Raw genomic sequence first — 18834 nt, forward strand, 5'->3', positions numbered from 1 at the left:
ACATTACTAGTGCCAGAACTTAAAGAACAAATCCAAGCCTGGATGAGAGACAAGCAGAACGCTGACCATTAAGAATTCCCTTGCAGTGCACGCCAACACCAGTGGGAAGAGCAGGGCGTGGGCTGTTCGGGTGGTAGTGGAGCAGAAACCCTTTGCAAGCTGTTGATGGGATTAGCACGCCCACTGGCACTGGCTTCCAGTGGTGACCAGAAGCATGTGGACGAAGAGGAAAGCAGCTTAATTCTTGTACATATATTTAAGTGATAAGGATGGTCAATAACATGGAGGACAAGCTAGGAAGTTGCTTATGTTACAAAACTGTCCTTCAGTATGTCACGTTTTGGAGTTCTTACAGCTGAATTATTTTAGCAGAGATGAATGGATCAGGGCAGCATCCCTTCAACCTTATTTTTTACAGCCAGATATCCGTTAATTTGATTGTGGTTAGAACCTTGGACATTTTGCTGCTAAAGTAACTTTTTCCTCTTTCCCTCCTTTTCTTTCCCTCTTCCATCAAACCTGCACTGCTGTCCTATTTTTCTTTTTGTAATGCAAAAACAAAAATCCCTGTGAAAATCAGAATCATTCCCCTGCCCTCAAAAGAACATATTCCGTGGGATAGCTGTGCCTGCAACAAAGTGTTAATCTTGGGATCGTATTTTTCTATTACACATATTTGCATTTTTGGTTTTTAATTGGTGTTAGACACAAGGATAACTTCAAAAAAGGAATGATTTCACACATGGATTTTCATTTCCGTTCTTTGAACTGTCCCTTCTCTTTCTGTTGATGTAGATGCTCTGGTATTTTTGAAAAGCCTTGAGATAGAAACATGTTGAAACAGCTGCTGTGGATGCGATGCTCGGGAATACCAGGATTTCAGTGACTTTTAAAGAAACAAACTCCATTCTTTCAATGCTGCAGATCTGATATATGCTAAATGACAGTTCTGAGCTATTAGAGCTTGTCTGCAGAGAGCAGATCCTTTTAGTCTCGGAGGTTGCAGTTTGGGGCAGGGGGTCATTTTTTATGTTGCGTACCAATTTGTATCCATGGCTTGGCCTTACCAAAGCAGAAAGGGTGCAGGAAATGTAGACTTACATTTTTAAATAAAAAAATAACTAAAAAAAAAAAAGATTCACAGACATTTTTGTATTTACTGCCCCCTGCATCTGATACTTGAATTTCCTTTTTAAAAAGGATTTGAAACCATGGTGTTTTAAAATTAAGTCTGAAAAAAAAGGTTGTTTTTCTTTTGTGTTTTTTTTTTCGCTGTGTCTTCTGTTCAGTTCCTGACTCTTGAACTACAATAAATGATACACACTCACACAAAGGGGTGCCTTTGCCTTTCCTTTAAGTGTGCCAGTGAAAGAATAACACTAATGATTGGGTTGGTTTGCTCAGGTTTGCTGATGGGGATTTAGGATCTGGAGAGAACTTAAGTGAATTATGTGGAACGTTTCTGTGTGCACAGATATCAGTAGTACTTCAAACTAATGAATGTTCCCAAGTGTGTGACTCTTATACCTATTCATAGCTACGTGACAGTTGGTGACAGGCTCCAGGGGGAGTTTTGGTCAGGTTATATATAATCCAGTGCTGACCTTTAAGATGTGCAAGTGATTCTGAATTAAAACGTGTAGTGGGGTTTGGATTTGTTTTTCTGGTGTGGGGTTTCTTCTGTTCTTTCCCCACAGTGTGCGTGTGGTTTGTTTTCCCCAAGGGTGGGAGGAGGATTCCAAAGTTGGTGTCTGCCTGGACTGCTGGAACAGAGAAGCTTGTGAACTGCCTGGTTTTATAGTTCCTTAAAACTCCTTTCTTCCACAAATTCAAATTCCTCCCCTCTTCAAAAGTCACACAACAAAGTCCGCTATGCTTTTATGTGCAAGCTCTCATTCAGCATCCAAATCCATCATGGTTTCTGAATGTCTTACAAGGGTGTGCAGTGAGTGATGAATTTCATAGAATAGTTGGGGTTGGAAAGGACCTTATGTTGTCTCATTCCAGCCCCCTGCCATGGACAGGGACAAAATGAGTTTTCTTTTTCAGTAAAGATGTAATTATTTTTTACATTACAAAAGCCCTTTTAAATGTTCCACTGTCACCTCATCATTAAGGATTATAGCATGAAATCTCTAGAAACAGCCCAGAATTTATATATTATTTGATGGAGGACAACTCAACAATGCATATTTGCTTTTACTGGAGGATGTTTCACATCATGACATTTTTCTGTAAGTTAATAGCTTTCATCGACAGCTTTCCAATATACTGGAAATGTGGAAGAAAGACTTTCTTCTCCTTTTCTTCAGCTATAACAAACCAGACACACCACCACCTTTTGTGAATAAGGAATAGGTTATGCATTTAAATACCAAAAAAAATCAGTATGGAATTAGCTCTTTTTAATGCAAGTATAAAATGAAATTCCTGTATTTTTTCTATTCATTTATTCCATTGTACCACCTGAAAGGCTTCTTTGAACAAATTCAGGGTGTTTCTCTTAACCTTGCCTGACAGGAGGAAATAGAAATATTTACATTTGGTATGAGATGTATTAAGACAATGCTCTTCAGAATCTCTATTTATTCTTCTATCATATCTGACTTTTAACCTGAGGAATATAAATAGCGACATGCATTACTGAACTGTTTTGTCTAATTATGGCATACATTTATCAGTTGAAAGTGTATCAATGCAGAGATTACAGAAGACAGGAAGGCTAACATGAAGTGGCTAAAACAATTTTATCTGGAGAACTAGTATCAGGTATTTCAAACATGTGAATTCAGACAAACACTCCCCCAAATTCAGCATTCTTGGGCAGAATAATGAAGTGTATTTTTAATACAACCAACCAAAACTACCACTAGGTTGCTGGCTTCTGGGCACAAAGTGACTCAAAGGCCTGTCCTGCAGTGGGAAGTGGGCACCTGAGTGCTTGAAGAGGAAAGCTGAATTCAGTAGTAGATTAAATCTCCCACAAACGTGTGTGTGTGTGTGTGTGTGACAGTTCTCAGTTTAACTCATTTACTACTACCTGCAGGTTTCTGTGATTTCCCTCCCCCTACTGACACATCACTGACCTTCTTCAATCTGACTGTAATCTTATTACAATACAGAGACTTTGTATTAGAGATCACAGAAACTACCAATTGATTAAATTACCTCTGACGTTTACATGTATCTGATAGCTGTGAGCTGGGAACGGCTCATCCCAGGAATGGCAAACTTGCATCACTGTTGCAGAAGGTGCTTCTCTTGGACAACTGGATGTTACAAGATTGTATTGCTGGTCTCTACTTGTCCTAGAGCAATTCCTAAGGCAAGGAATTTTGCAACTAGAGAAATTCCTGGGGCAGGCTCTGCAATACAACTCAGTCCAATCGATTCTATTATACCACAATTTACGCTTATGCAATAGCACAATTTACAACAGTCGGCTGTTCCCTGCTGGCAGCAAGGACAGCTTAACGCTGGTATAGAGCAGGATGACCACTGCTTCAGCCAGCAACAGACTGACTCCAACAATTCCCAGAGCTTGGCACTACACTGTAGCTGTCTTACTCTTCATTACCACTCAGCTAAGAACTTAAACTTGCCTTTTTTCCTGCATTTAAACAGGCTTCCCAATTTTAGGTAGCATATCTTAGTGATTTGAGAAAGGAGCTATATTTGCTTTTACTAATAAACACAAATTCTTCACAGTACTATTGCTCTTACTTCTCTGGTATAATACTGCTCAAGAACATGTCTCTTGAGCTGGGGACATTCATTATGTGAATGTTTTCTTGAAAAGGAATGTCTAATTCTAGTTATAAACATGCACATTTTTACAGGGACATGGATCTGCTTCAGCTGGTTTGCAGAGAATGTGGTATTGGTCAGAAACACATAAAAGGAGTAAAAATCATCCCTTTCCTATAAGGGAATGGACACTTTTTAAAGCAGGATTCACAGGTAAAACCCTGCAGTGGGATTCCATTTAAGTACATTTAAATTTATAGGTTAAGTCTAAGTTACCCAAGGAGACCTTACTTGCAAAACCAATACTGAGGTGGCTGGTCTAATTAAATTAAGATAAAATGCCCAAATTCTGTAATTAAAAAGGCATCACAAACTGCTAGAGGAGGACTGCCTTGATCCTTTACCACCTTTCACCTCCATACTTGGGTGTTTAAAGAGGAGTTTTCCTCGTTGCCTTTTGCAGTGGGTGACCTCCCAGACGCTACACGTGCCATTTGCCTTTCACCCTCTTTCTCAACACGTAACTAGACTTTCTCTGACCGTTTCCAGCAGATTTTTCAGCACTCTGTAAGCAACCAACTGACTTAACGTACTGGAACTGTTCTGCACGAGTACTCACCAAACTTAGGCATAAGGCAGTGATGCAGAAACTACTGTTCCTAGGAGACACTACACAAACTTTGCTGAAGTAACATTAATCATGTTGTCTCTTACCATGGAGGACTACAGCACACACCCAGTATTCTGAAGGGTTCAGAGGGGTTTGAAACAGGTTTTGGTGGTTTGTTTTTCTGGCGTGTGGTGGTTTCTTTCCCCAGAGAAATCAGAGCTGACCTAATTCTGCAGAGCCCCAGATAGAAGGTAGCACGGTTACATCACATTGAAAACATAATCGTATGTCCTGGCAATAGGAAGTCTTCCAAAGTTCAAATAATGGTATTTTCTAGGCCGTATGAAAACCACCTACTATTGATTTGCTGGTTGCTTGGCAGTGTTTGCCTACAACCTGCTGCACATCCCTGTGCTGTTAAGCTGTTGTGTTCATAGGCGTAGCTGCCGCTGATACCCACACCCAGTGAGACTGGGAAGAGGGAAAAGGCATTTTTCACCAAACAGAAAGTAACGAATTACCTGAGCCTGATGGGGAACATGAGACACAGCCAAGATCCAACGTCCTTAATGGCCAGGCCTGTGAATTAAAAAAAACCCTGTCCTGAACCTAGAAATCTCAGGTCCCAAAGGCTCTCAACAGCTTAAATCCAGGTCATGTATGATGGTGCGCATGTGGTAAATATGTAATTCAGGTATTTAATGTAGTATTACTTTCTTAAAACACAAGCCTCTTGAAATGATCAAAGTTCTAATGGAAAGGAGGAACTTTACAGCTGAAGTTATTGCCACAAAAATAAGTTTTTACTATGAGAACACGTTGAATTATTGAAAGTATAGGAGCTAACACAGCACCATTGACTAGAACAATCACATAAATGTATGAGATCTACGACAATAACTCAGGCTGCTCCAAAGAACATTTTAAAGGCGGAGAAGGGAAAATTAAGGAAAATTAATCCCTTCTCTCTGAGCTACCACCAGATTAGACCCAAATTCCTACCGGATCTCTCTGAACCCGGCTGGGAGTTCTCCAATTCCCTACTTCAGCCACTGTTAGTGTGCAGGCGGGCGCTGCCCCCAGCCAGCCGCACGCACTGGAAGCCTCATTTTAGCGCCCACAGCTCCGGTAACGACCCCCGCCGGTCCCGGCCGCGAAGCTGAGCCCGCCACAACCTGAGGCGGCGCGCACGCACACACGGCGGAGGGGCGGTGATAAGGCCCGGGGCGCTCTCTCCGCTCGCTATAGGTTAACAGAGGGAAGACGCGGCTTCCATCCCGAGTTCTGATTGGCTGGGGATGGAGAAGAGACGATCCCCCGTGTCCGCGAGGCTGAGGGATGTGATTGGTTCACAGCTGTGTCAGCCTGTGATTGGCAAGGCGGAAGGCGGGAATACGCGGAATATTCGCCTGACGATTGGTGGGCTGCAGGGAGGAGGGAGCGACGGCGCGCTGCTATTGGCGGAGCTGACATTCCTCCCCCTGCGGAGGCGGGCCCGGGGCGCCGCGAGCCTGTCAGTGTGGGAGCGGCGCTGAGGGGAGCGCGGCGCTGCGCTCGTTCTTCCCGGCGCGGCCTTTCTCTTTTCTCCCTCCCCCTTTCTCCCCTCCTCCTTCCCTCCCTCGCCCTCCCCGCTTCCTTCCTGGCGGCGGGAGGGGTCTCCCAGCCTCGGTGGAGGCAGCGAAGCGTGATGGAGGTGTCCGGCCTCTTCTCTCTCCTCCGCCCCGCGCTGCGCTGCTTCACCGGCCCCGCCGCCCTTCTCAGCTGCTGACAGCGCCGGCGGCCCCCACTGCCCGCGTCCTGCGGACACCCCCGCCCGTCCCCAGGTGAGGCGCTGAGAGAGCTCGGCCCGCAGGGGAACGGCTTGGTGCGGAGAGGGGAGTGGATGCTGTAATGCGGTGGGGGAGGCGGGTTTAGGCAGCTGTTCGACGGGGTGAATAGGGGGACCGACTCGCCATGGGTGGGATGGGGCCTGAGAGGTGGAGGGGCGGGATGGGGTGTACTGGCAGGACAGGCTGCCCCGGAGCTGTCAGGGCAGCGGCACAAGGGCGTGGGGCCTTTCTTCCCCTGCATTTGCCTGATGCATGTATTTGTCCCCTGGGATGCTGCCTTCCCCTTTGCCCCAGGCGCCCCAAGCCATGGCGGTCCGACCGCTTCCCGTCCTTTTCCTTGTGTGATTCCCGTCCGCTGTGTGGGTCGCGAATACCGCCGCGTTTCGTCGTCCTTTTTTCTCCTTTGTAGCTCGGATGTGGTGACGGCGATGATTGCTTGTTCGGGAGGGAGGCGTAGTCCCTCAGCCAGCTGAAAGATGCCAGAATGTAAAAGGATTGTGGTTTTCAGGGTGTGTTTTGTGGACCTGTAGGTAGTGGATCTGTCCCTGGATTCAGAACAGCACAATTCCTGAGGCAGCCATATTGGGATGATGATCTGACAATCCTCTGTGAGCCAAGTCAGGAGGCAGGCGTCAGGAGACGGGCTGACAGGCCTGCTACTTTTGGGGTCATTGGCAGAATATGGGTATGAAATGGAGGTTGGAGAGCTAGACTTCACCAGAAGAGGACAGTGAATTTGTATCTCTTCTTTGAAATGTAAACTGTAATCATAGCGAATTTTAAAGTATATTTCTCTTCACTTCCAGCTCCTTCTTAGCTCAGTTCTTTTTGCTATTGCACAATCCAGTACGTTGGTGTGTTGATAAATAGCTGTATGTTGATACGAGTGGATTTTCAGTGTGGTGCCAAGTTCTGCACCACTGTTTTATCTGGCATCTTCCCTCAGTACGAAGATAGCAATCCGCAGTGTATGAGTTCAGCTGATATATCAGACTGTCATCACTACCTGATCCTTAGTGGAGGCCCTAAAATAGGATTCGCTCCGGACCTCTTGTTCATAACCCACTGCTGCTCTGAACAGCTGTTTTGCTAACTTTCCATATGCTCATCTCTTTCCTAGTTAATTTTCTTTCCTTAGAGCTCTTGTACTGATTAAGTTACAAGCAATTTTTTTGTCTAAAAGTGAGCACATTCTCTGGTACACATACCTATGCCAATATGCCACAATGGCTGGCTGCGTTAAATAAAAGTGATGTTTCTTCATTTGTGGTGTCTGGTGGGATTTGATTGGTTTTTATTTGAATGTAGAGATTCAGAATGCAGATTCTGAACGTTGTTTTTGTAACCACTTTGAACTGGTTGCAAACTTCTCTGAGTACAGAAATAATTTGACTCTAAATCCTTATCCTTCTTGTAACTTTGTTTCAAAAATTATGTCCTGTATTTTGACATTGGATAAAAACTGGTTTGTCAAAACTTGCAAATACATCCAAGGATCCAAGTCTTAATGAACAGCTTGTGTCTTTAAACATCTGTGGAAGTCCAAATCTAGTTATGAATGCTTTGAGACCATGAACAGTGGTTGACCAACATCATTGGGTTTGTCAGCTTGAATGACAGAAAGCAAACAAGTTATTTGGGTGATTTGTTTAATGACACACTTTAATATTAAAACCTCACTGTCTGACTTGCAGGGTGGATAGTGGGTATCTTTTAATAGTAGTTAAATATAAGTGTAAAAATAATATGTAGGGTTTGCTTTCTGCTGATAGAGCTCACTAAACAACTCATGTTATCTACCACCTGTTCTAGAACCAGTGGTAAATCATCATGTCAAAGACGCAAGCATGTAGTTCCTTTTTTTACTTGGTTCCTGATTGGATTCCTATAGACTGAATGTTTAAAGATACACAGCTAGTAGACTCTTTCTAAGACATTAGGAGAATCATCCATTTGAGTATAGAAAAGCTGTCTCCTGCAAAGATTATTCTTCTAAATCTGTACCACAGGCTGTATTGCATATCTTGTTTTACTCTGCTAAATAGTCTCCTATTACCACTCTGGATATGGTGTTTTGTAGTAATAAGTGATATTACTGGAAAATGTGAACCCTGAAAAACCAGTTGCAATTTATTATCTGTGGTGCCATGCAACTTGGTCTCATTTTGCCTTGTTTTACCATTCAGTGTGATGGTCAATACTGTCCCTATAAAATGTTACAACCAGTTAAAATTGCTGGTAAGTGGAAAAAAAACCACAAAACTCCAACAACTTAAATTTATGGGAAGCTTGGAAACTTGTACCAGTTTTGGTTAATTTTATTAATGAAAATTAAGTCTTGCATAGTGAGATGTTGTTCAAAACATCTGGAATTCATGTGCACCTACAAGTAGACATTTTGCTTATTCAGCTATGAAAAATAGTTGAGAATGAATAAGGCCTAAAATTACACCACATTTAACTTTCTATGAGCACAAAAGTTAGGGTTGGAGAAAGTTGGTAATTGCAGAAGTCTAGCAGTTAAACTTTTATGCTGTTGTAGGTGATTTTGTGACCTGTTCTGTAGGAATTTCTTCACAGCTGTGCCTCAAACAGGGCTGTCATTTAGCTAGTGCGTATGGAGTCTCTTTTGGTGTGCTTTTCACGCTTTCTTCTTGTGAATATGGTGTCTCTAGGTACTCAAGAATGATTTTTTTTTTTTTTTTTTTAACAGAAGTTTCTTTCACTCCATCTTCTGTTTGCTGGTTTCCTACCTATACTGGTTATCTGAGAAATTAATGTAATGTCCTGAGAACTATTTCTACAAAGACATCAGAAAAAATAACTTTGCATGTGGAACTCTTCATTAAGAAGGCAAAATAAGCTCCCTGTATTTCATAAAGAACAATATGAGAACATATTGATTGTATTTTTGTTTTCTTGCGGGAAGAAAGATCCCCTTCATCACCAGCCTTCTCTTTATTCATTGGTCCTTGTGGGAAGTTGACACACTTATGGCTTCACATTAATATGGGTAGATGGGAAAGAGAAAGATGAGAACCACTAAGCCACTGTCAGGTGGAGTTTCTGTCATGTGCTACACCCTATGAAAATTCCACCTACTCGTAGTCTTGTACAATCTGACAAAGTAAACAGTGTCACTATGAACTTGATAATAACAGAGTTTGCACTTGATAGATTTCTTAAGTTGTATTTCAGAAGCAGAAAGCTTTGTGGCCCTGTACAGTAACATTCCTGTTTTCTTGCAGCAGCGTTCAGGATCAGTTGAATAATACTACTGGGATGTATCAGGATTAGTCTTGTCACTTAGCTTTCATGTGAGGGCAGAGGTACTTATGCAAGGGTTGTGTTAAGAAGGGAGAGCAGGAATTCCACACAGTAGGTACTCGGGAACAAGGCTTAGAATGAAGCTATATGTATGGTACCCTTTGCTATACAAAAGAGTAGGCATCTCCAAGCAAGAGTGAGTAAAGCAGCCCACGAACAGCCAAGAATCTGTTAAGCTTTGAACATCATGTGAATTCATTCCCATTACTTCTTTGCTCTATTCCATGTTTAAGTTTTTAGTGAAACTGCTTAAAATTCTGTACTTGCCTAAAGCGGACTTTGTGGCTGTCTCATGAATCATTATTCTACCACTTTGCAGTACCACGGACATTGAAATTCAGTTGGCTTGTTCCTAAAGACATTCCTATTCTAGTCTGGTGAGATACCTCAGGTACCTGCTAAAATAAGGAGCACATTAAATACTTCTGCTTGGTGGAGTAATTTAATTTCTGCCTTCACCATGTGATGACATTAATGAAGTAATGCAGTTTTATTAAAAATTTTGTGTTCTGTGTGAAGATGTGTCATAACTTGAGTTAAGCATGTATAAATATTTTTACCAGCTGTAGTACTTTACAGCTGAAATGCTTCTGCTTTACATCTGCTAGTAAGATTTGTGCTTTTGTGGCACTGCGATTACAACCCCAAAATGAGCATTTCCTTGGATATGTGGTGTGTAGATAACCAGAAAATAAGATGTCAAGATTTGGGGGGCCATGCAGGGTGACTTGTGCAGGGCAGAGTTCTGCCCATTTTGACTCAGATTCAAGAGAGAAATGACTGTGAGTCAGAGCACAGATTCACCTGGCCCCAAGTCCTGTCTTCAGCAGTGGCCACAGCAGGTATTTAGAATATAAGGCTAAATCAACCATGTAATCATGTTTTCTCAGTAAAGTCTTCAAGGTTCTGTGGGTCTGTGCCATAGAGGTGTTCCTAGCTAAAGGTGGTAGTGTTTTGCTAGACCTTGATGGCTTTTTCTTTGAATCTTACTGCTTTTTGAGTCTGCTTAACTTCCATGCCAACAGTATCACATGGCAATAAGTTAAACTTATTTAACTTAAACTAATTGTAGACTGACTCAAAAACTTCCTTCTAATGGAACAGGTTGGTTGAGGACAATACAATGGAACCAATCTTTATTAACTCCACATTCCAATACTGTCTCAGACATGCCCTGAAGTTTGTGTTGTGTGTATTGGGGGTAGTTTCCTGCCAACTAAAGTGCTTCGTCATTTGGATGAAGAAGGATTTGAATAAGTATGTTGATAATGAAGATGAATTTACTGGTGCACATTTGCTGAAGATGAATAGTAACATTTACCCTCAAGGCAATAATTTTTGATTCCTCTTCTTCCTTAGAGAGTAGCGTGCCCTTTAATCAGTAGATATACAAGTAGTTGATGAGTTTGACTTCCTTTGAGAAGAGGACTTTCCCAGGACTGCGAAGGGTTCTGCAAGGTTGTTGGGTGTACCCTTTTCTCTGGAATGCTGTGTATTGAAAGGCAGTGGGGTATGGCCCATCATGTTTGCGTTAAATATTATTGCTAATGCATTGTAGCAGCAAGGGTTGACAGCTAGAGAACAGAGATCTGTACTATATGGTAGCTAGCTCATGCTGAAATCTAAGTAGCTGTATCTTTGCTGCTAAAATTATCTTTGTTAGGTTAAGCCTAACACATGTTGCAACCAGATCTTCGTTTTGGTATTGGCATCCCTGCTTTCTGGGAAGAAAATCAAGTAATGAAAACAAATATGTTTGTACACTTCAAAAGGACTGCTCCGTGTGACAGAGACTTTTGGCCAGGGAGGCATTGTACAGGTCCTGGACACTGCAGAGCAGAAATTGCAGTTATCAAACAACTTCGAACCTCCCTGATTTTATCAACATCAAATAACTAAATTCTGTTTTTCCTTTTAGAAAACACCACCAAGAAGGATAACTTGAAAAACTCCTGACCCTTTTGCTTTTGATTTCTTGACTGCACTACAAGCAACCAGAATGTCAGGGGCTTCAGTGAAGGTGGCTGTTCGGGTCCGGCCCTTCAATTCCCGAGAAACCAGCAAAGAGTCCAAATGTATCATCCAGATGCAAGGCAATTCAACCAGTAAGTTTCTTTTAATCTCATAAGGGAGTCTTTCTCTTCTTTCCCTTCCTGCTTAATCCTCCTCTTTTTGTCAGACTACACCAAGCGCCATGTACATTATATCATCTGGAATTACTCTTTTGTGGTATCTTTTCTTCTGAGGCTGTCATTACAAACTAAATTGTCTCTAAATTTGACTGGAAAGTCTAAATCATGAGTGTCTTAATTTTGATGCCGTAGTTTAAAGTGTTTCTTTGTGGCGAGTTGAGAATTCTGCAGAAAGATTAGAATACTCAAGTGAAAGCCTTGTTAACTTCCATGTGTGGAATATCACATGGACTGACAGATAGAGGGATACGTTGCAGACCCCCACATGATAATCATCGAAGCATAACTCCTCCTCGGGGCTTGGTGTTTATTTGGTGTGCTTATTCTGCAGTTGGTGCCTTTGTTTAGGAGCATGATTTGAGGGAGAAAGCTGAGGAGAAAAAGGATGTGAAGTTTTATGCTTTCCGGATTAGATCTCTAGACAAAATAACAAACTACATAAAATCATGAGGAATGGTCAGGCTTCTTGACTAATTATTGTGGGTCTAATTTGGAGGAGAAGACTCTTCTATAGGAAACTGAATATGGCACACCATTTATCAATTGGTTTAATTAATTTATTATACATGCTTCTTAAGGTTAAGGCAGCATTGATACCATTTGCCTCAGCATTGCTGGTGACATGTAGCCTGATAGCTGTACTTATAAGTTGCTCTTCTTATGGTAGTTTTACATTGTTAGGTAATCAAGTAGAGTCATCTTGTCTGTAGCTGTAGGAAGTAACACTCCAAGAGCACTGAGGTACTTTGCTGTCTGAGTACTTGAGCATTTACTCATGCTTGTTAATACAAAGGAGGTTTCATACAGGCTCCTCCCTCTTTTTGGCTGAGATTGCACTAAAGTCTGCTTCTGCAGACTGGAATTTGAGTCCTGGTTGTGGTAGCTTAAATTATATACAATGTTTATGGTTTCACTGGCAGAGAGGCATCGTACAGAAGAGAGGGCATTACCTTCTTACCTTCAGACCTCGTATGGAACATTACCCAAGCAAACTTTTTTTTTCCCATTGGATTTTGAAATTTCCATTTAAAATGGGGGGCGAGGGGGAGCAGGGAATGTTTCGAAGTCATCTCGTGTAGAAACAGGTGCTCGCATCTGAACACTGCCTGCCAATTTTCAGACCAAACCAGTGTAGAATGGAAGAGCTGCGGGCTCCAGTAGATGGCATTTGTTATGGAAATGCCACCAAGCTCTGAACTACAGCAGCACTGCTGGGTGCCACTGTAATAGGTTTTCTTGCTGCTGTCATGACATGACAGCAATCATTTTGGGCACTAAGATTTTTGAACTCCAGGAGCCTGTGGAAAAAAGCCTGTTTGTGGTATAACGACAGGGGTGACCAGTGAATCTCTGACAGTTTGTCTGAGTTGAAATGTGGCGTAGACAAAAGGCACTGGTTCTGTTTCTGAATGCTAGGGCTGCACTACAAAGGCATGTTTTCAAGAAACTGCATCAGCTTTCAGATGGAGAAGAGTGCTTCCTGATGTATCTAGTTGGAAATTTCTTTATGGCTTTTGCTGTATTTTGTGCTCTGGAAATGTTCTAATCGGTAGCCTTCTATTTGATTCCTATGGCTCTGATACAAGATGGGTGATATGACAGATGGTGAGGTTTAACTCATCAGGGGCCATTACAGACTGTGGGAAAGGAATCATTAGTTGAATTAGTTTTATGTTCTTAAAATTTGTGGGCTATTTTTCAACCCTGTATTTCCCTCTCAGAGGAGACATGCAGAAGAAAGCATAGACAGAGGAGTAATTTTATTCATGGAACAGAAGAGGATCATATAATGAAAGCTATGAATCAGGCATTGTTTTGTGGAGAAAAAGCCTGAGCAGAAGTCTTTTCTCCAAAGAATTTTCCTAAAGGTGTCTTGACACACACAACTTTGAGCTGAAATTCTTTTAGGCTACATACTAAATTTGGGGGCATAAGTACTTTTGCTATTCTGCCAAGGATTCTTCCTTTTTCATGATCCCTCAGTCTTTGCAGCTTCACAGTTACGCTATTGAACTCCGTATTATTAAGATCTGAACTTACTGGCTAAAAGCTGGCTACAGAAAGTGGCATTAATGTATTTGACTTTTGTATTTGATGTAGCAATTTAAAAATAAAGGGAATTCAGTAGTAATTTTAGGCTGTGGAGTTCAAGCTTCATAACTCCAAATGTGCTGGTGAACTGACCAAGTCTTAGGTATCTTGCCTCTGAGAAGGTTATTTTTGCATTAGTGCACTAATCAAGTTGACAGGAGGCAAATCTGAGAGGCTGGCGATACTGTTGGGTAGGGAGTATTTTAAGTCTCCGAGGCAGTTAAAAGTTCCCTTATCATGGAATTAAAGCCTAATGGCCTATCGTGGTGATCAGGATTGATGAAACAGTGTGAAGTCTGATAACTAAGAAGGGATTTTGATTGTTAACTTAAATTCTAATCCTTTATGTGTTGATTGGCCAAGCTGGTCTATGAATCCTTTGTGGGTTCTGAGTATAAACTTTGTACAGGTTTGTAAATGTATTGGCTGATAAAGCAGAGAGTACATTACAGTGAAACTGAGGCAGAGTGTTTAGGATTATTTTAAGGACAATTAATACTAAAGTGTATCACAGTGTATTTTTAGTGAATGTATGAGAAAAGGAGTGTTTTTTGATATGCATTATGAAGTATATTCTTGAAGTCAAATGCCACCAGGGTTGTTGCCTAACACACTGCTTTTGTTTGTCAGGTTTGGTGTGCATTTGGCTGTTTACAGCATTTGGGATTGCCTGTCATTCATGGTGGGCTTGCCAGCAAAACAAAACCTCCTCCTGACGTTAGAAAGCTTATTCTCAATTTTGTTACATGGTTTAACTTTGCCTTAGAAGCAAAACAAATGTAATTCTGTTGTGGGCTGAGGTCTACAGAATTGAATTGTCATCCTATATGGCTTTTATGTCTTTTCCTTGTGAAGATCAAGGCCTTTAATCAAGATCCATAGTAGATCTCCATCTTGATGGTTTGTCAGTGTTTAAAAATCAGAAGGTAGCTCAATACAGTTCTATATATGTCTTAAGATCAGAAAAAGAGGGTTCTTACACAGGTCTCTAACCCACAATGTTAAAAGCACTCACTGTGTACAACTGGGAATTCTGTTTTTCTGTTGGAAGGATGCAAAACATGGGAATTATGAAATTGGTACTGGAAACATTGTCTTTCCCCTTCCCCCCCCCCCATCTTCTGTACTAAGATGACAAGATTATTTTTCCCCCCTCCCTCTGTGGTTGCAGAGGTGCTGATCTGCAGTAGTACAGTGTCTTGCACTTACAGAATTGTCAGGCTTTGTTTTTGAAGTACGTGTTTGAAATCCGGAATTCTGCAGTCCAGCTGAAGTCACATGTGCTGACTGCATTGAGGGGCTGGTATTTTGGCAGAAGGCCTGTGCTGCTCAGCTCATATCTAATTGCAGATGGTATCCATTTGATGGATACTGCCAAAAGTTCTGCAGTGGAAGGGGAGAAGTGGGGGAGGAGAATAGAAGGTAATAGAGGAATTCTTAAAGGCAGAAGTTGGAAGCTGCAAAATCCTACTACTTAAGTTAATTTGGGAATGCAAAGCTATTTCCAAAGAAGGCGTAGTGTCACTATCAAATCACTAATTAAAAACCCTACCAAACCAGCAACTGAGTGGGATTAATTCAAGAAAAGACCATTGCTTTTATTATTATCACTTAGATGGGTTTGTTTGCAAAAGCACCTGCTGTCGAAGTGGATTCAGTTGACCAGAATGCTTTGTTTTCCCTTGGAGCTGTGTTCTGAATAGCAAAGCTATGTTGTCTTTTGTGTGGAAGTCACCAGCAGGCATGGGCATACATCTCTAAGCCTCATATACTTAGTACTCGATGCTAGGTACAGTGTAGCTCTGTTGTAGCATTGCCCTTAGTGCAGTCAAGCCATGATGAGAGCGTGAGAGGAGAAGTTGGTGGGCTCTGAGGACTTTTTGTATTGATAATGAATTCCCTAGGGTGATCCTCTGTTAGCAGTCCTTACTGTCAGCAAGCTTGACACTGCAATATATATATAGATATTGTGTATTATAGACTATTTTCTAGTGGAACTTGGCATCATTGGGCTTTTAAGTTGCTCTTTGTGGTGGTGGTTTATTGATAAAATCCCACCTAATATTAAAGCAGCCTGCAGCATCTGAAATAATGCCGTTTTCTTTTCCTCTGAGATAACTTTGTTTGGTTTTGTCAGTCTTTAAATGTATCATCTTTAATATACTGGAAAGGTGGTTTATTGTCCTCTAGGTCAAACTCACAAGCAGCTTTTTGAAATGAATAATTCAAGAGTGGATCAAGGTTGTCAGCATATCTTGACTGAATGTATTTTGTCTCTTAACATTAATGCATCTTACCCCCAGTGTATTAATTTCTTATTGCCTGGTCACTTCATTCATTACTGGTTTTCTGCTGAGGGTGAAAAACATTCTTCCACATAATACACAGGATGAAAGGTAAGCTACAGATATAAGAGTGTTTTGTGTGTCAGTAGTTCATGTCCTCATTCTTGCATCAGGTTTTGAAATGTAACAAAAATAAACAACACTGGAAGCTGCTGCCTTGGATTATTGAGATGAAAAGCTGAGCCTGAGGGCTTCCCTCAGGTTGTGATTTTTTTCCATGTGGGATTTTTTTGTGGGTGTATTTTGTCTTTTTTTGGTGTGGAAATGATTTGATAATCCTCTCTGCAGCTAAACAGTGCCCAACTAAACACAACTCAAACTGAAGCAGAGGCTCAAGCTAGTAGCTACAACACAGCATTTAGGTATTCATCCCCAGCAAGGAGTCCAGCTAGCTTATTCTTTTAAAAAGCTGCATAAGTATGTAGAAAACTAAATTAACGAAGCAGGGAACTAAGGAAGTCTCCAACTTGGAATAAGTCCTCTGCAATTGATATTACAGTAATTGTACAATAGGTGAAAGAAAATAGGTGACTGAAAATGGGTGCCAGTGACAGAGTAAAACAAAGTTCTCAAGCTGTAGTTCACCTGAGATTGTCTATTCTGGTTTGCCATAAACAGTATTAATGGAGAAATGTGCCTGCACAGTCCAGGTTATCTTAAAAGATACAAGTGCAACTGGATCCTCAGGTTAGGTCTGAAAATCACCTGTTTGGATTGAATTCAGTCTCTGGCTCAGAGATGTTGGAAGGTTCTTTTGTGGACTGCTTATGGTATATTGGATGTTTAATGAAAATAGGCACAGTGGAGCAGTCCCATCTGTCAGGAACAATAGTCCCAGCTGCTGTTGTAGACATATGGCAGTTGGGTTCTCAAGCAGACATCCTTGGCATCAGAAAACCTCCGTAAGGCTTTCTGGAGTTGATTTGTAGAAGCTGAGGAAAAAATACTTCTGTTCTAATGGTTGTTTGGACTGTTTTTCTCTCTAATGTTTATGAACCTCTGGTCTAAACCCAAATATTTTAATAATAACAAAACATAGTGGAGAAACATCTCGTTTGAGTTCCTTTTCTGTCTGGGTTTTTACTTTATTTCTTTGAAGATGTGTCCTGCTCGATGCAGTTGTTCTGGAACAAAATAAAAATGGGTGGAAGAGCAGGACTTAACTTAAAAAAGGCCTTTGATTTATGGTGTCTTTGTCTAAATGAGTGATGGTTGAAATATAATACTAAAATTATGTTTGAAAAAGAATACATTTTTCAAAGTCAAAACTATTGAAAGCTTCAAAAACCAAGGTAACCTCGTCAGTAATTCAGCCAGTACTTTATTGTTGTACAGTGACAGAGGATATTGCTAAATTTTGCCTCTTCCATTGTGAAGTAGCTCTAAAAAGTAGTAACCTTTTTTTAAGAAGCTTAATCCTAGCATGAGGGGAAGTGTGGTTTGTTGATCTTTTTCTTTCTGATCTAATTTTTAACTGTTTTCTTCATTAAAAGACACATTGAATGGAAAAAAACAACAACCCTGTTGTGTGCGTATGCCTTCATGAGAATAACTGTGGGGTTTATTTCTGCAGTAGTATTCTCTAAGTATAGTTTGGATAATTTAACAAAGGAACTTGTATCATGGAAGTAATCTTTGGTCTAAATTACTGTTGAGAAAAGTCTCTGTAAGAAATTGACTTTTATTTAAACTAGCACTGAGTACATGTAGATAGTAAAGTAATGGGAATTTATGGAGCATATGCTAGGCAAGTAAAAGAGTTCATTGTAGCTGTCTTCCCTAATTACTTTTTCTCCTCTTGATGAGACATTTTCAATGAAAAGATAGAATAGGTGGGAGGATTCATTTTTGTAGATAGATTTCAGTCTTTCAATCTGTCTTTTTAGATTTTAGGTTTCTCAAAAAACATAAGCATACCCCGTTTCTGATGACTGGTGCCTGCCAAAAAGCATTGGTTCCTAAAGCATGTTTTGTGTTATGATTTTTCTGCATAAAGCTTGTTTTTCTTCTCCCCCTTTTTTAAGTGTTTCTAGTTTTTTATGCTTGTATCTTGCATAATGAGCATGTCTTAGGAAAATAAAAAGCAGTGGAGGAAAGTCACTTAACCCTTACCCTGATTTTCTGGTCTGTAAATCCTCGTTATTGTGGTTAAAATGAAATGAATGCTTGTCCAGTATGTTAGTACTACATTGCTTTCATGGTAGATGGATTGTCAATAAGTGCTATTTAATGGGAAGATAAATTGTGTCTCCTGGAGGCTGCATGAATTGTATTGCAGTTGGGGTTGAATTGGGAAGTGGTTTGAAAGGCAAGTCAAAGAAGTCACAGTGTTACCTAAGTTGATCTAATGATGGTCCTGTTTCCAATTGCTACAGTTGTCGCAAGTCCTGTAACAGGCAAGAAAAGGCTTGAATGCAAGTTTTTCTCCAAGAGAAAATGGAAGCAATTGCTGTTCTCTTTAAATAGTTGCTCCAAGGAGTGGAGTTTGATGGGGAGTGGTTCTTGGTTCTTTATTCTGTGTTTCTAATAGTTTAGCAGACAACAAGCAAAGACACCGCATATGAACATTAGTGCTCTCTTGTCTTTTGCAGGGTTAGAGATTTCTGTTGCTTGTCCAGAAGTGGGTCTTTATCGTTGCCTCTGAATGCCCATCAATGTTAACAGCTCAGTTGTGTTTTTACAAGTTCTGAATA

General features: G+C 41.0%; 2 protein-coding genes and 1 long non-coding RNA gene across 15 annotated transcripts in view; 2 read left to right on the top strand and 1 right to left on the bottom strand.

Moving 5' to 3' along the window:
• UBE4B (ubiquitination factor E4B) overlaps positions 1 to 1333 on the top strand; it is a 39037-nt gene extending 37704 nt beyond the window's left edge. For all 4 annotated transcript variants that reach the window (XM_062604418.1, XM_062604425.1, XM_062604434.1 and 1 more), the window contains one exon: positions 11 to 1333. In XM_062604418.1, coding sequence (XP_062460402.1) covers positions 11 to 72 — 62 coding nt within the window. In that variant the 3' untranslated portion in view covers positions 73 to 1333. The remainder of the gene's footprint in view (positions 1 to 10) is intronic.
• A 1051-nt stretch (positions 1334 to 2384) lies between these two features.
• On the bottom strand, positions 2385 to 4869 carry LOC134156433 (uncharacterized). Its single transcript, XR_009961907.1, has 2 exons — positions 4367 to 4869; positions 2385 to 2513 (listed from the first exon to the last, which is right to left on the bottom strand). It is a non-coding gene; the product is annotated as an uncharacterized LOC134156433 (long non-coding RNA).
• Positions 4870 to 5840: 971 nt separating this feature from the next.
• KIF1B (kinesin family member 1B) overlaps positions 5841 to 18834 on the top strand; it is a 95532-nt gene continuing 82538 nt past the window's right edge. For 6 of the 10 annotated variants that reach the window (XM_062604514.1, XM_062604496.1, XM_062604521.1 and 3 more), the window contains exons 1-2: positions 5842 to 6180; positions 11432 to 11618. In XM_062604514.1, coding sequence (XP_062460498.1) covers positions 11513 to 11618 — 106 coding nt within the window. In that variant the 5' untranslated portion in view covers positions 5842 to 6180; positions 11432 to 11512. Of the gene's footprint in view, positions 6181 to 11431; positions 11619 to 18834 lie in introns of all 10 variants that reach the window. The other 4 variants (XM_062604462.1, XM_062604487.1, XM_062604479.1 and 1 more) reach the window with 1 other exon arrangement.

Source organism: Pezoporus occidentalis, unplaced genomic scaffold (assembly GCF_034315485.1).
Source record: "Pezoporus occidentalis ecotype Australia unplaced genomic scaffold, CSIRO_AGI_Poc_V1 ctg119, whole genome shotgun sequence".
NCBI classification, from domain to species: Eukaryota; Metazoa; Chordata; class Aves; order Psittaciformes; family Psittacidae; genus Pezoporus; species Pezoporus occidentalis.